The sequence below is a fragment of the Pongo pygmaeus genome, chromosome 15 (assembly GCF_028885625.2).
Source record: "Pongo pygmaeus isolate AG05252 chromosome 15, NHGRI_mPonPyg2-v2.0_pri, whole genome shotgun sequence".
NCBI classification, from domain to species: Eukaryota; Metazoa; Chordata; class Mammalia; order Primates; family Hominidae; genus Pongo; species Pongo pygmaeus.
This window is the reverse complement of record NC_072388.2, coordinates 19,202,005-19,217,219: the sequence shown is the minus strand read 5'-3', so window position 1 is coordinate 19,217,219 and position 15,215 is coordinate 19,202,005. Positions and strand designations below refer to the sequence as shown.

Genomic DNA, 15,215 nt, shown 5'->3' with positions numbered 1-15,215 from the left:
GTCACTGTGTGTGAGATGGGTGTCTTGAAGATAGCCTACCATTGGGTCTTGCTTTTTTGTCCAGCTTGTCACTCTGCCTTTTAAAATGGGGCATTTAGCTCATTTACATTTACGGTTAGTATTGATACGTGTGGATTTGATCCTGTCATTGTGTTGTTAGCTGGTTATTATGTCAGCATGTTTGTGTGGTTGCTTTATAGTGTCACTGGTCTGTGTATGTAGGAGTGTTTTTGTATTGGCTGGTAGCGGTCTTTCCTTTTCATATTTAGCGCTCCTTTCAAGATCTCTTGTAAGGCAGGTCTGGTGGTAATAAACTCCCTTAGCATTTGCTTATCTGAAAAGGTTCTTATTTCTCCTTCACTGAGGAGGCTTAGTTTGACTGGATATGAAATTCTTGGTTTAAGATTTTTTTTTAAGGATATTGTATACAGATCCCCAATCTCTTCCGGCTTGTAGAGGTCTGCTGTTAGCCTGATGGGGTTCCCTTTGTAGACGACCTGTCCTTTCTTTCTAGCTGCCTTTAACATTCTTTCTTTCATTTGGATCTTAGAGAATCTGACAATTATGTGTCTTGGGGATAGTATTTTTGTGTAGAATCTTGCAAGGATTCTGTTTTTCCTGAATTTGACTGTTGGCCTCTCTAGCAAGGTTGGAAAAGTTTTCATGGACAATATCCTGAGATATGTTTTCCAAGTTGTTTGCTTTTTTCCTGCCCCTTTCAGGGGTGCCCGTGAGTCATCCATTTGGCCTGTTTGCATAATCCGATATTTCTTGGACGTTTTGTTCGTTCCTTTTCATTCTTTTTTCTTGATTTTTGTCTGACAGTCTTATTTCAGAAAGCCAGTCTTCAAGTTCTGAGATTCTTTCCTCAGCATGATCTGCTGTTAATACTTGTGATTGCATTGTGAAATTCTTTTAGTGTGTTTTTTAGCTCTATCAGATCAGTTAAGTTCTTTTTTATACTGGCTATTTTGTCTGTCAGCTCCCGTATTGTTTTATTGTGATTTTTAGTTTCCTTGGATTGGGTTTTGCTGTTCTCCTGAATCTTGATGATCTTCATTCCTGTCCACATTCTGAATTCTATTTCTTGTCATTTCAGTCAACTCAGCCTGGTTAAGAACCCTTGTTGGAGAACTAGTGCGATCATTTGGAGGACATAAGACACTCTGACCGTTCGAGTTGCCAGAGTTCTTGCATTGGTTATTTCTTATCTCTGCACGTGGGTATTCCTTTAACTGTGGTGTAGATTGAGTACAGAAAATTGACTTCTTTTCTGGGTATTTTCACAGGTCTGAGGCTTTGTGCAGGGTCATTATTTGTAGCTGACTTATCTTTGGTTTCACAGAGAGGTAGGTTAGTGAGGTACTTTTGGTGTCGAAGCTTTGGGGTGTGATCCAGTAGGTGGCACTTAGGCGTAGTGGTCAGTTGGTAGGCTCTTGCTCAGTCCTGTGGCTCCCCTATATTTCCTCACAGTTGCAGCCATGCTCCCTCTCAATGCTCTGAAAGTGTGCCCTCCTCTCCTACTTGAGTGCTGCCTGTAGACTGTGGCTTGACACTCCCAGGCTTCCCACTGCAGCTCTGGGGTGTTCTTAGCATTTATGTTTCCTCCCTAACTTGGAGGCATCAGAGGAATGAACTTTAGCAGTGGTTGTGGCTGAAAGTCTTTCACTTATCTCCTGGGGGCCCTACCCCAGAGAGATACAGGTCAGCAATCACTTAGTGCAATCAGCCCTGAATGGGGGCTGTGGGCCCAAGCTGAGGGCTCCCTGCTGGGTGATAAGTGTGTGGGGTAGGGGAAGGTGAGGGGTAGGTGGGACCCATGGGAGATGGACTGGCCTCCTCTCCTTGGGTAGACTGCTGCTTGTTGGAGGTGTGGATAAGGTACTTAGGGTCTTTGCTCCTTCATTAGTCTCAGGATAGCAAGGGCAGTTCCACTGCAGAGGCACTGGCAGAGGGGCTTTCATTTGCCTCTGAGGGCTTCACCTCTGAGGGATGTGGAGCCACTGTTACTGGGAGTGTTCAGCCAGTGGGATGGGGCAGCTGAACTGCTGGCATAAGCTTGGAGCTCTGCTTGGGAATCGGGGGTCAAGGGCTCGCTTGGAAGAGAGACTGGTCTCCTCTTCATATGGTTACTGTGGTGTGCTGTAAGCTCAGGTGTAGCCCTCAGGCTCTTTGTTTCTTCCCCAGACCAAAGGCAGCAGGGATAGAACTGCTGCTGTGGTCGTGGCAGAGGGGCTGTTGGATGCCTCTGGGGTTCTCTCCCCAGGGAAAACCCTAGGCCACTTCCAATGGGTATAATCAGCTGTGGGTGGGGCAACTGTTCTGCAGTCATGAGCTGGGGGCCCTGCCTAGTGAAGAATGGGGGCCAGGGGTTCCCAGGGAAGAGGGCTGGACTCCTCTCTGTATTGTGGCTGTGGCGTGCTGGAGGTGCCAGTGTAGTGACTAGGCCCTTTGTTCCTTCCCCAGCCCAAGGGCTGTTAGAGTTGTACCACTTCAACTGCAGTAGTGGAGGGGTTGTGGGTTGACTCTGGGATTTCCTCCTTGGAGAGATGCTGGGCTGCCTTTGTGATTGAAGTGGTCAGGCGGGAATAGGTTGGTTGTGCTGGAGTCCCAGGTTGGGTGGCCCTGCTCAGTGAGGAGAAGTGAGGACTGGGACCTGGGTGGAGAACAGCCCAGCCACTTTTCTGCAAGGTGGGTGCTCTGTGCTGGCGGTTTTGACCAGCCTCTGGTCCCCACAGACTCTCCCGGGCCTGGAGACAGTAAGGATAAAGGCTGCAAGAGAGCAAAGATAGCAACCCACCCTTCCCACTGGGAGCTCTGTCTCAGGGAGTTTCAGAGCTGCTACTGGCTTTATAGCCCCAGTGGGGGGTGGCTGGAAACCCAGGCCAGGAGGACCCACCCAGTAAGGAGTTATGGGATTGGGACCCACATAACAAATAGTCTAGCCACTTTTCTGTAGGGCTGCTATAATATGCTCGGGGTCCATTCCAGTCCCTAGTCACCTCATATTTTTTTTAGTATCTGAAGGTATTAACAGTGAAGGCTGCAAAACAACCAAGACGGTGGCCCACGCTTCCCTCTGGGAGCTCTGTCCCATGGAGGTTTGGAATTGCCGCCAGCTGGAAAACACCTGAGGGGGTGGATGTAGACCTCGGTCAGGAGGTTCAGCCAGTGAGGAGAAATGGGATCCAGGACCTGCATGAAAAAGCAGCCTGGCCATCTCTCCATAGAGTTGCTGTGCTGTGCCCGGGGACTGCTCCAACTTGACCTAATTGGCAGTTACAGATAGAACACGCCACTCAACAAAACAGAATATATATTCCTTTCAAGTGGACATAGAACATTCTCCAAGATAGGCCCTATTCTGGGCCTTAAAGTAAGTCTCAATAAGTTCAAAAGTATCAAGTTATACAAAATGTATTCTCTGACCATATGCTTTTAAATCAGAAATCAGTAACAGAAAGAAACCTAGAAAATTCTCAAATATTTGGGAACCACATAACATGCCTCTAACTTTACTATAATCTTGAAGGGCAGGAAGGTCCTCAGCTTTAATCTACAGCACAAATGTACATTGGGTAACTGGCATAGAAGAAAGAAAAACCTGGTTTTCCAGTGTCGAGGAAATACAGATAATCACGTAAGAGTTAAGTTTAGAGTGAAGGTGGAGTAGTGTTTTGGGGCGAATGAGCAGCATATTTGCAGGGATCTGTGTGGATCTAGTCCCCTCATTCCCTGTTTCCCAGCCACTTGTTTCCTCATGGGTAGACTCTCAGAGATGCTAGTAACTTTTCAAACACTTTAATGGGCCTTCATGGGGCTAATTAGTCACACTTCCTCACCTGCCTTTTAAACTTTAATCAGTGAACACATCCTCCTCCCCAGTGGTGAGCTGCTGGGCTGACAGGGGAAAAGATGGCTCTGGGGTGGCTCCTGCCAGCACAAGATCAGCTGTGAGGAGCTCACAGGGAGTGGGGCTGCCTCACACCTCTGACAACGTGAGAGGCTAAAGTCAGTGGCAGGCTCTGATCCCCAGACTCAGTCTATGAATACAATGAGTCTGGCTTTGTCTTTGCTGTGTTTCCATGGAAGACTTGTGTTCTGACCCCCACAGCAACAGCTCTGACATCAAGCCAGGCGCTTTGCTGGAATTACATGGTTTGCTGAAGGACATCTGAAGCAACTTTGAAGGAGGAAATGCTCTGGTGTTAGATTATCATCAGGTAGTAACCCAGATTTCCGGAAATTGTTAACCACAGATAGGTCTTCTGGAGGGAAGAGCATGTCCAGGATGACCATCCTACCCACAGGCTGATTTCCCAGGACATGGACAAGTCCAGCAAGCTAGGAAGAGATATGTATAAACATGTGGCTCAGGAAGATCTGCCTGCTCCTGCAAGTACCCCATGGTTTAGTGTTTCTCAGAGTGAGGTTCAGAGACCTCCTGTCTCAATCAGAATCACCAGACTTTGGGGCCAAGCTATAGACCTATTGGATCAAATTTTCTGTGGATTGGGACCTGGAATCTGCACATATAACAAGCTTCTCCTGTGAACCTTGGGCAAGGCAGCTTACTGTTTAAGAACCATTGTTTGGGATCACTGTTGCTCAAGGAATCTCACTGGCTGCTTTCCTTGGCTGCCTGCCCTTCATAGCCACATGTGCTCTCACTGTGCTATCCAAGGGATGGGGGCAATGAGTCGGGTATAAACAGAGCTTCTTTCCTACGCCTCCCTCATCCAGAGACCCCAGGCATTTGCTCTCACTCTTATGCACTCCACTCCATAATCCATTCCCATATGATTAGATCACCTTTAAGTTTTCCTCCTACATTTCATTCACAGGTACAAACTATAGCCAATAGAAATAGTGGTAATTACAGAATCCTTTGAACAACTGTCAGAGATGCCAATTTCTCCATAATCCTTTCCTTGAGTCATTCTATATTCTGAAGAATTTTGAATTTAGTGCAGATTAGAGAAGAGAGATGAAAGAGGAAAGGGGAGCAGAAGAGAGAGTGCGAGTTTAAAGTAAATGATAAATCTGGAGGCTCTGATCAGCTGTATTACCCACCACCCTACCCCATCCCATTCCATCACTCCACCCCAGTGTATGCTTCCTGCCTCATCCACACTGTCCTGAGCATTGCACATATTTCTATTTTTCTCTTCTTTTGTTCTTTTAATCAGAGGGATACTTACATATCTGTTACCTAAACTGAAACAGCCCACCAAGGAAAGAAGATGGGTAGCTGGGTCTCAAAATCCTGCTCCACTCTTAATGACCACTTTCTTAAAGTGCCTGCAAGTTATTTCCACTCTGGGAGTTTTACAGTCATTTATCTGAATTCCTCTAATTTGCCTTGAAGTCGAATTGGCCTTTGTCACCAATGGCGCCAAAGACATTTGCAACCCAAATCTAGGACTGCCCATGTTCTACAATAGTGGGATTTATTATAAAATGGCAGCTTTTAGATTAAGGATAGCTGAATGTTACATCTAAGTGACATGAAATAAGTCACAGAATTGCATTCCATGTGTTCTAGAAGCAGTTGCTAATGTTCTGTGTTCAAATTTGCATTTATATTTTGTGTCTCAATTTTATTAGGGCATATTACCTCTTTGGGCATTTCTAAAAGCTTTTTTCTTGTCACTAGTCACAGTATTCTATCAACACAAATGGCGCCTCATTCCCTGCCTGACAACTAAATTTAGTTATACATATGTCCAGAATCTTCTCCTGCCCAGGTAGTTTGATGATTCTGGAAATTATGTCATTGGAATTAGTCAATGTTTACTTGCTCAACCCAGCTCTTTCCTCTCCAAATTCTCCCAACACTTTTCACAGGTGTGTTATTTGCTTACTCTTCTCAGGGCTGGATAAGGCAGCTCACTTTTGCCCCTTTTTGTCCTACTCAGCCACATCTGTTGGCTTCAAAGTCTTTATAACTGAGAGTCTTCACCCAAAAGCACAGGGTGCTTAAATGGCTCAGCACCCAGAGGTAACTTGGGAAGACATGTGGTAGAGAAGCCAATGGGACAGAGGAGAGTGTGGTGTTTAGGTGATGCATTCAAGCTTTGTTCACTCTCTAAATAAAAAAGGCATTTTCACAAAGCCTCACTCACTTCGTTCCTTTCCTACTGGCTGTAACATCCCCTGAGTCCAGGGTGATTTTGTTCTCTGGAAATGATGGGCAGCTTTATGGATGATGAGGAGACTCTCCCGTTGGTGGAGGCTCCCACATGCAGTCTTACACTACCTCCGTCTCTCCACACTCTCAGCCCTTGTTACCTTAAGTATTCACATTATTGCCTGGGTAGTGCTGATTTCACAGGGCCAGTTTTATAGCTGGCCCATCAGCCCTCTACAGCCTCTCTGAAGGCCTGTTTAGTCACACTTGTGTAGCACGTGTGTCTCTGTCTGTACTGTTAGATGGTAGGTTGCTTGCTAAGCTTTGTTGTGGGTTCATCTCATTTATCATGTTTATTTAGGTTTTGGGTCTATCTTCTTAGTCAGAATGCTCATAGCTAACCTTCTTTGAACTTCCTCAACGTGCTGGAATTTGTTCAAATTCTCTGCATGAAATAACTCATTGAATTTTTATAATAATCTTTATAGACAGTTGCTATCATCCTTATTTCACAGATGGAAAAATGGAAACTCAGAAAGGTAAAGTAACATTCCCAAGATTACACAGCTAGTTAATGGCAAAGTCCTAACTTTGAACCTTAGCAGTCTGACACCACAGTACGTGTGGCTTAAACACAAAATATACTGTCTGTAGAATATAAGCTTCCCAAGGTCAGGCACTCTTGAATTCCTGATAGGGAGAACACAGAGCTAAGCATATGGAAAACTTCGAATATATACTTGGTGAGTGACTGTTTCATTACTTAGAATTTTTAAGATCCCCAAGACCAATCGTAGATATTTCCTTATATTTTCCATTGCTGCTTAAGTAATGCTTACCAACTAACCAACGAACCAAGGAGAGAAGATCCTCTCTATGACAGAGTTTCATCTACAAAGCCAAATGCCCTCAATAAGACTCATCTTCAGAAGGCTGTCCTTAGGCAGAATCAAACCCAGTCAGAGCCCCAGGTGTTCAACCTCATTTATGGTGGTGCCTTCTTTCTCCACTGCAGAGCACTGGAGAAGCATGAAAGGGGCAAACCTGAGCCAAGGGATGGAGTTTGAGCTCTTGGGCCTCACCACTGACCCCCAGCTCCAGAGGCTGCTCTTCGTGGTGTTCCTGGGCATGTACACCACCACTCTGCTGGGGAACCTGGTCATGTTCCTCCTGATCCATGTGAGTGCCACCCTGCACACACCCATGTACTCCCTCCTGAAGAGCCTCTCCTTCTTGGATTTCTGTTACTCCTCCACGGTTGTGCCCCAGACCCTGGTAAACTTCTTGGCCAAGAGGAAAGTGATCTCCTATTTTGGCTGCATGACTCAGATGTTCTTCTATGCGGGTTTTGCCACCAGTGAGTGCTATCTCATCGCTGCCATGGCCTATGACCGCTATGCCGCTATTTGTAACTCCCTGCTCTACCCAACCATCATGTCTCCTGAGGTCTGTGCCTTGCTGATTGTGGGCTCCTACAGTGCAGGATTCCTCATTTCTCTTATCCACACTAGCTGTATCTTTAGTCTGAAATTCTGCGGTGCTCGTGTCGTCACTCACTTCTTCTGTGATGGACCACCCGTCCTGTCCCTGTCTTGTGTAGACACTTCACTGTGTGAGATCCTGCTCTTCATTTTTGCTGGTTTCAACCTTTTGAGCTGCACCCTCACCATCTTGATCTCCTACTTCTTAATTCTCAACACCATCTTGAGAATGAGCTCGGCCCAGGGCAGGTTTAAGGCATTTTCCACCTGTGCATCCCACCTCACTGCCGTCTGCCTCTTCTTTGGCACAACACTTTTTATGTACCTGCGCCCCAGGTCCAGCTATTCCCTGACCCAGGACCGCACAGTTGCTGTGATCTACACAGTGGTGATTCCAATGCTGAACCCCCTCATCTACTCTTTGAGAAACAAGGACGTGAAGAAAGCTTTAATAAATGTTTGGGGTAGGAAAACAATGGAATGATTTCTCAGTGCATTACCGCATATCTTTAGAAAGTCAAGGGAACTTTATCTTAGGTGGTATCACCCAGAGCACATCCCCATGCCCGCCCCTGTGAATATTGGGCATGCCCTCTGGTCTGCAGGTGCTTCTGCATCCACCTGCCACAGAAGAAATGATGGTGTCCTAGAGACTAGGAAGCGAGAAGGGTGTGTCTGCTTGTTGCATACTTCAACCTGTTGGCAAGATTTAGTAATCCATGTTGAGATGCTTCATTCATTTTTCCCAGTTAGTGTATTTCCTTTCCTTTCCCTCCCTCCCCCCCACCTTCCTTCCTTCCTTCTTTCCTTCCTTCCTTCCTTCCTTGCTTCCTTCTTTCTTTCCTTCCTTCCTTCCTTCCTTTCTTCCATCTTTCCTTTCTCTCTCTCTCTCTCTCTCTCTCCCCCGAGGCTGGAGCACAGTGGCGTGAACATTGCTCAATGCAGCCTCAACCTCCTGGCCTCAAGCGATCCTCCTGCCTCAGCCTCCTGAGTAGCTGGACTACAGGTGCATGCCACCACACCTGACTAAATTCCTGATAGGGAGAACACAGAGCTAAGCAAATGGAAAACTATGAATATATATTTGGTGAGTGACTGTTTCATTACTTAGAATTTTTAATATCCCCAAGACCAAATTGTGGATATTGCTCTTATATTTTCCATTGCTCAAGTAATGCTTGTCAGCTAACCAACCAGCCAACCAAGGAGAGAAGACCCTCTCTATGACAGAGTTTCATCTACCGAGCCAAATGCCCTAAATAAGACTCATCTTCAGAAGGTTGTTTTTAATTTTTGTAGAGATGGGGTCCCCCTATGTTGCCCAGGCTGGTCTTGCACTCGTGAGCTCAAGTGATTCTCCCACCTTGGCCTCCCAAAACGCTGGGATTACAGGCATGATCCACCATGCTGACCTGTCATTCTTCTTCTTCTTCTTTTTTTTTTTTTTTTTTGAGACAGAGTTTTGCTCTTGTTGCCCAGGCTGGAGTGCAATGGTGTGATCTCGGCTCACCACAACCTCTGCCTCCCAGGTTCAAGTGATTCTCCTGCCTCAGCCTCCCGAGTAGCTGGGACTACAGGTATGCACCACCATGCCTGGCTAATTTTGTATTTTTAGTAGAGATGCGGTTTCTCCATGTTGGTCAGGCTGGTCTCGAACTCCTGACTTCAGGTGATCTGCCCTCTTTGGCCTCCCAAAATGCAGGGATTACAGGCATGAGCCATCACACCAGCTGTCTTCTTTTTAAATATAGGCATTTAAGACAAATTTTTTCAAATTCTATTTAGCCTGCATCCCATATGTTTTGAAGTATGGTGTTTTTAGTATTAAGTTCTGTGTATATTCTAATTTTTATTATCATTTATTCTTTAATCCATGAGTGGATTTTTAAAAATTTCCTAATATCTGGGGCATTTATGAAAAATCTACACCCAACATTATACTTACTAGTGAGATAATGCTTTCCCCTTAAGATTCGAAGCAAGGCAAGATGTCTGCTATTGCCATCTCTGTTTAACATTGTTCTGAAGATTGTAGCAAGTACATTAAAACAAACAAACAAAGCATCTAGATTGGAAAGGGAGAAGAAAAATTGTGTTTATTTGTAGATAACATGATCTTGAATGTAGAAAGTTCCAATAATCTGTTAAAAAACTCCACTGGAACTAATAACCAAGTTCAGTAAAATTACAGCATATAAAAATATATAAAAATTAATTATATTTTTATTGGCAAGAAACAATCCAAAAATGAAATTAAGAAAACAATTCTTTCACAAAAGTGTTGTGATTTCCATATACTGGAAATCAAAAAACATTACTGAGAAAAGTTAGAGAAGATCTAAATAAGTAGAGAGACCTTCAATATTCATGGATTGGAATAATCAATATCATTAACATGGCAATACTTCCCAAACTGTTCTATAGATTCAATATAATCCTTAGGAAAATATCAGAGGCTGTATCTTAAAAATTTGACTAGTTGGTCCTAAGATGTATATGCAAATACAAATAAACCAGAATACCTAAACAATTTTAAAAAGAAGGACAGGTTGGGCTTGGTGGCTCACGCTTGTAATCCCAGAACTTTGGGAGGCCAAGACAGGTGGATTGCTTGAGGCTAGGAACTCGAGACCAGCCTGGGCAAGATGGAAAAAACTCCATCTCTACTGAAAATACAAAAATTAGCTGGGTGGGGTGGTGCACACCTTTAATCCCAGCTACTCGAGAGGCTGAGGTGGGAGGATCACTTGAGCCTGGGAAGTCGAGGCCTCAGTGAGCCGTGATTGTGCCACTGGACTCCAGCCTGGACAACAGGGCAAGATCCTGTCTTAAAAATAAAAATTTAAAAAAGTTGACTAAGTTGGAAGAATACAGACCCAAATTTAAAACTTTCCATACTGCTATAATTATCAAAATAATGGGTGTAGTGGCGTAAGGATGAGTATTTAGGTTAATGGAACATAATTGAGAATCAAGAAATAATCCCTTGGATTATGCTCAATTGACTTATCTGAAAAAAAAATCTGACAAAAGTATAAAAGGCCTGTATATTTAAAACAACAAAATACTGTTTAAAGATATGGAACACCTAAATAAATGAAGATATATACCAAGTTTATTGGTTACAAAATTTAATATTGTTAAGATGTAAATACTCTGCAAATTGATCTTGAGATTCAATTCTATCCCAATCAAAATCCCACCAGCTTTTTATAGATACTGACAAATTGATTCTAAAACTCATATGGAAATGCAAAGACTTAGAATAACCAAAGCAACTTTGAAAAAGAACAAAGTTGAAAGTCTGACTACCTGATTTCAAGAATTATATGGCTACAGTAATCAAGACAGTGTGATTGCTGTAAAAATAGATCAATGGAACAGAATAGAGAGACCACAATTAGACCACAAACAAATATGTGGACAGCTGATTTTCAACAAAGGTACCAAGGCAATTTAATGGGGAAAGAATAGTCTTTTCAACAAATGGCATAGGAATATTTAGTTATCTATATGCATAAAAATCAACTTTTATTCATACGTCACACCAAATAAGAACAATTATGAATGGATCGTAGACCTGATCATAAGACCTAAAACTATAAAACTTCTGAAAGAAAACATAGGAGAAACCCTTTGTGACCTAGAGGTAGCCAAAGATTTCTGAGATATGACGCAAAAAGCATGATCTATAAAAGAACAAATTAATAAATTGAGCCTCATTCAAACTAAAATACATCAAAAGAGACTTACAGTAGTAAAAAGGCCAAGTGCAGTGGTGCGTGTTTATAGTCTTCACTATGAGAGGTTTAGGCAAGAGGATCACTTGGGCCCAGGATTTAGAGGAGGCTGCAGTGTGATAATCTCACCTGTGGATAGACACCGCGCTTCAGCCTGGGCAACATAAAGAGACCCCGTCTCTGAAAATATATATGTGCATGCACACACACACACACACACTAAAAAGACAAGCCACAGATTATAAGAAAATATTTTCAATTGTATATGTGATACAGCACTTGCATCCTGAATACATAGAAAACTCCCTAAGCTCTATAAAAACATCTCAGTAAGAAAAGAGGCAAAAGATTTGAACAGCCACTTCACCAAAGAAGATATACAGAAGGCAAAAAGCACATGAAAAGATGTTTAACATCATAAGCAGATGCAAATTAAAATGCAAGTTAAATTAAAATGCAATGAGACAACAAAACACCTAAAAAATGGGTAAAATGAACAAGATTGACGATAGCAAGTGTTGGTGAGGATGAGAAGCAACTGGAACTCTAATACACTGCTGGTGGGAACGTGAAATGGTAAAACCACGTTGGAAAATGTGGTGGAAAGTTTGGTGGTTTCACAAAATGTTCAATAGATACCTACCATATAAAACAACTATTCCATTCATTATATTCTACCAAGAGAAATAAAAGCATACGATATATATGCTTTATGATATGTGCTTTTGTTTCTCTTGGTGGAATATAATAAATGGAATAGTTGTATATGGTAAACTATACAAAAGACTTGTGTTCAAATGTTCTTAGTAGCTCTATTTGGAATACTCTAAAACTAGAAATAACCCAAATGTCCATTAACAGGTAAATGAGGGGAAAAACCCACGGTCCCTACAAGGAAATACTACTCAGCAGTAAAATGAATTAATTATTATTTACATGTTACAACACAAAAAAAATCTCAAAATATGCCAAATAAAAGAAAACAGACAAAATGTATATATTGTATATTTCCATCTGTATAAAATTCTAGAAGACCAACAGGTCAGGCGATGGTGATGGAACCTGAAGAGATATGAGGGGAAGAAGGGAAAATTACAAAGGGACACAAGAAAACTGTAGGAGATGACATATATGTTTATTATCGTGATAGTGGTGACGGTTTCATGGATATACATGTGTTAAAACTTAACCAAATTTTACACTATAAATATTTGTGTTTATTGTATGGCAATTGTACATCAATCTAGATGTCAAAATAGGGCCACAAACTCTTTTCTGTTGCTTTCAGTAAGAGATGGCTTTTAATTCTCTTTCCCCTGAGTCTGGGTTGGCCTTAGTGTCTGGTTTGACCATTAGAATGTAGCAGACATGAGGACTTCTGAGCTTAGGTCATAAGAGGCCTTGCACCTTTGGCACAGCTGTCTGGGAACACTCTCTGGGATCCCTGAGCTGCCACATAAGAAGTCTGGCTACCTTGAGGTTGTGATGCTAGAGAGGCCACGTGTAGACACTCCAGTTATTCTCCCAGCTGAGCCCAGCCTTCTCCATCAAAGTGCCAGATGTATGGGTGACCAGCTCACACCAGCCCAGGTGCCAGCTGAATACCACAGAGTAACCTTTGTTACTGTCATATGGAAAAAAATATCACCCCAATTGAGCCCTGTTTGAATTCCTAACTTCTGAAATTGTGAGATGTGTTACAATAAAATCCCTGTTGTTTAAAGTCATTGGAAAGTTTTGGAGCAGTTTATTACGCAGCAGTAGATAACAAAAAATGAATTAGTCACTTGGAAGTCGGGAGTGCTTTTGTAACAAAAATATGTGGCATTGATATTGGTATTGGGCAGTGGGCAGAAACTGGAAGGGCCATGAAGAGACTGATAGTGAAAGCTTGAAGGACAATAAGGAGAATGTTATTGGAGCTGGAGAAGATATGACACATTATGTGGTGATAAGAAGTTTTGTGAAACTGTTGATTTTGGTAACATTGAAAATAGAATGTACTTAATGTATCTAATGAACTGGTAGATCCAACAAAGGAGATTTTCAAGCAGAATGTTTAAGGTGCCAAATGGTTTATTTGGCTGCATATACTAAGAGATATGGCTACATTAGATTCACATTCGAGATATGGCTACACTAGAGATATGGCTAAAAAAAGATGAAATAAAAAAGAAACTGTTCAGTATTCAAAATTTAGAGGGAGTATAAAGTAGCCAGGGCTTGCTAGGATTAAAACTAAAACTGGGCCAGGTGTGAAGGCTCATGCCTATAATCTCAACACTTTGGGAGGCCGAGGTCGGAGGATTGCTTGAGGCCAGGATTTCAAGACCAGCCTGAGCAACATAGTGAGACCCCATTTCTACCAAAAATTTTTTTTAATTGAAAAAAATCCAAAAACTGTTTCTCTTTCCCATCTTATTCAGATGGCAAAATATTCTCAAACTAAAAACAAAAACAAGCAAAAATAACTTGAAGTCAAGACAATCTTAAGGGTGTAGCTGAGAGGCCCTTTATTAAGACTTTAATCAGTTCCTTACAGACTCTTTTAACTAGAAAAAAAAAAGACTTTAAAGAATCTTAAGGACACCTTGCAGCCTCCTGACCCACAGTCCAAACTAGGAATGGCCTGTCTAGAAGAGATTGGTGAGTATGGCTTTTGACTAATAGAATGAACCCAAACCAGATTCCTAGGAACCCCACAAAGTTTTTAGAAAGGATTATATTGGTGGGAGGGTGATCTCTTGGGCTAAAAAGGACAGAGTTCAAAATTAAGAGAGCCTTCAAGGCTGCCAGACTTTTATGGTCGGGAGGCAGTGTGATAAACCTGCAAAATGGGACATTTCTAGTGCAAAAGGTAGGTGACGCAGGGCTCTTCCATTAAAGTCTTTGATCAATTTTGAGTTGATTTTTTTATATGGTGTGAGATAAGGGAAAAACTTCATTCTTTTGCATGTGGCTATCCAGTTGTCCTGGTACAATTTGTAGAAAATAATATTTTCCACATTGAATGGTCTTGGCACCATTGTCAAAAATCAGTTGACCATAAATGTTTGGGTTTACTTTTGGATTCTCTATTCTATTCCATTGATCTATCTGTGTATCCTTACCCCAGAACCACACTGTCTTGATTCCTGTTGCTTTTAGTAAGTTTTGAAATCAGGAAATGTGAGTCCACCTACTTTGTCCTTCTTTTTCAAGATATTTTTGGCTATTCTAGCTTACTTGCAATTCCATGTGAATTTTTGAATCAGCTTGTCAATGTCTACGGTGAAGTCAACTGCTATTTTGAAATGGACTGTGTTGAATCTGTAGATCAATTTGGGGAATATTGCCATCTTAACAATATTAAGTCTTCCGATCCATGAACATGGATTTTTTTCTGTTTATTTAGATATTTAAGTTTTGTCAACAATGTTTTATAGTCTTTAAAGTTTTGCACTTCTTTTGTCAAATGTGTTACTATAGTTTTTGATGCATTATAATAAATAAAATTTTATTTTATTTTATTTTTGATACAATGTCTCACTCTGTCACCCAGGTTGGAGTGCATTGGTATAATCACAGCTCACTTCAGCTTTGACCTCTTGAGCTCAGGTGATCCTCCCTCCTCAGCCTCCCGAGTAGCTGGGATTAGTAGGCATGCACCACCATGCATGCCTTACTAATTTTTCGTATTTTTTTTTTTTTTTTTTTTTTTTAGAGACGGGGTTTCACCACGTTGCCCAGGCTGGTTCCAAAGTCCTGGACTCAAGTGATCTGCCCGTCTCCACCTCCCAAAGTGCTGGGACTACAGGCATGAATCATTGCACCTGGCCGAAATTTTCTTAGTTTCATTTCATATTGTTCATTGCAAGTCTATAA

General features: G+C 42.2%; 1 protein-coding gene across 2 annotated transcripts in view; it reads left to right on the top strand.

Annotated features, from left to right (window-relative positions):
* LOC129013291 (olfactory receptor 5AU1) overlaps window positions 1-15,215 on the top strand; it is a 41,307-nt gene that overhangs the window by 13,009 nt on the left and 13,083 nt on the right. Inside the window, exon 2 of one of the 2 annotated variants that reach the window (XM_054449773.2) lies at window positions 7,146-8,095. The exons of the other annotated variant lie outside the window; for it this stretch is intronic. Within the exon in view, the coding sequence (XP_054305748.2) occupies window positions 7,146-8,095 (950 nt within the window). Of the gene's footprint in view, window positions 1-7,145; window positions 8,096-15,215 lie in introns of those variants that run through there. 2 annotated transcript variants of the gene reach the window in all.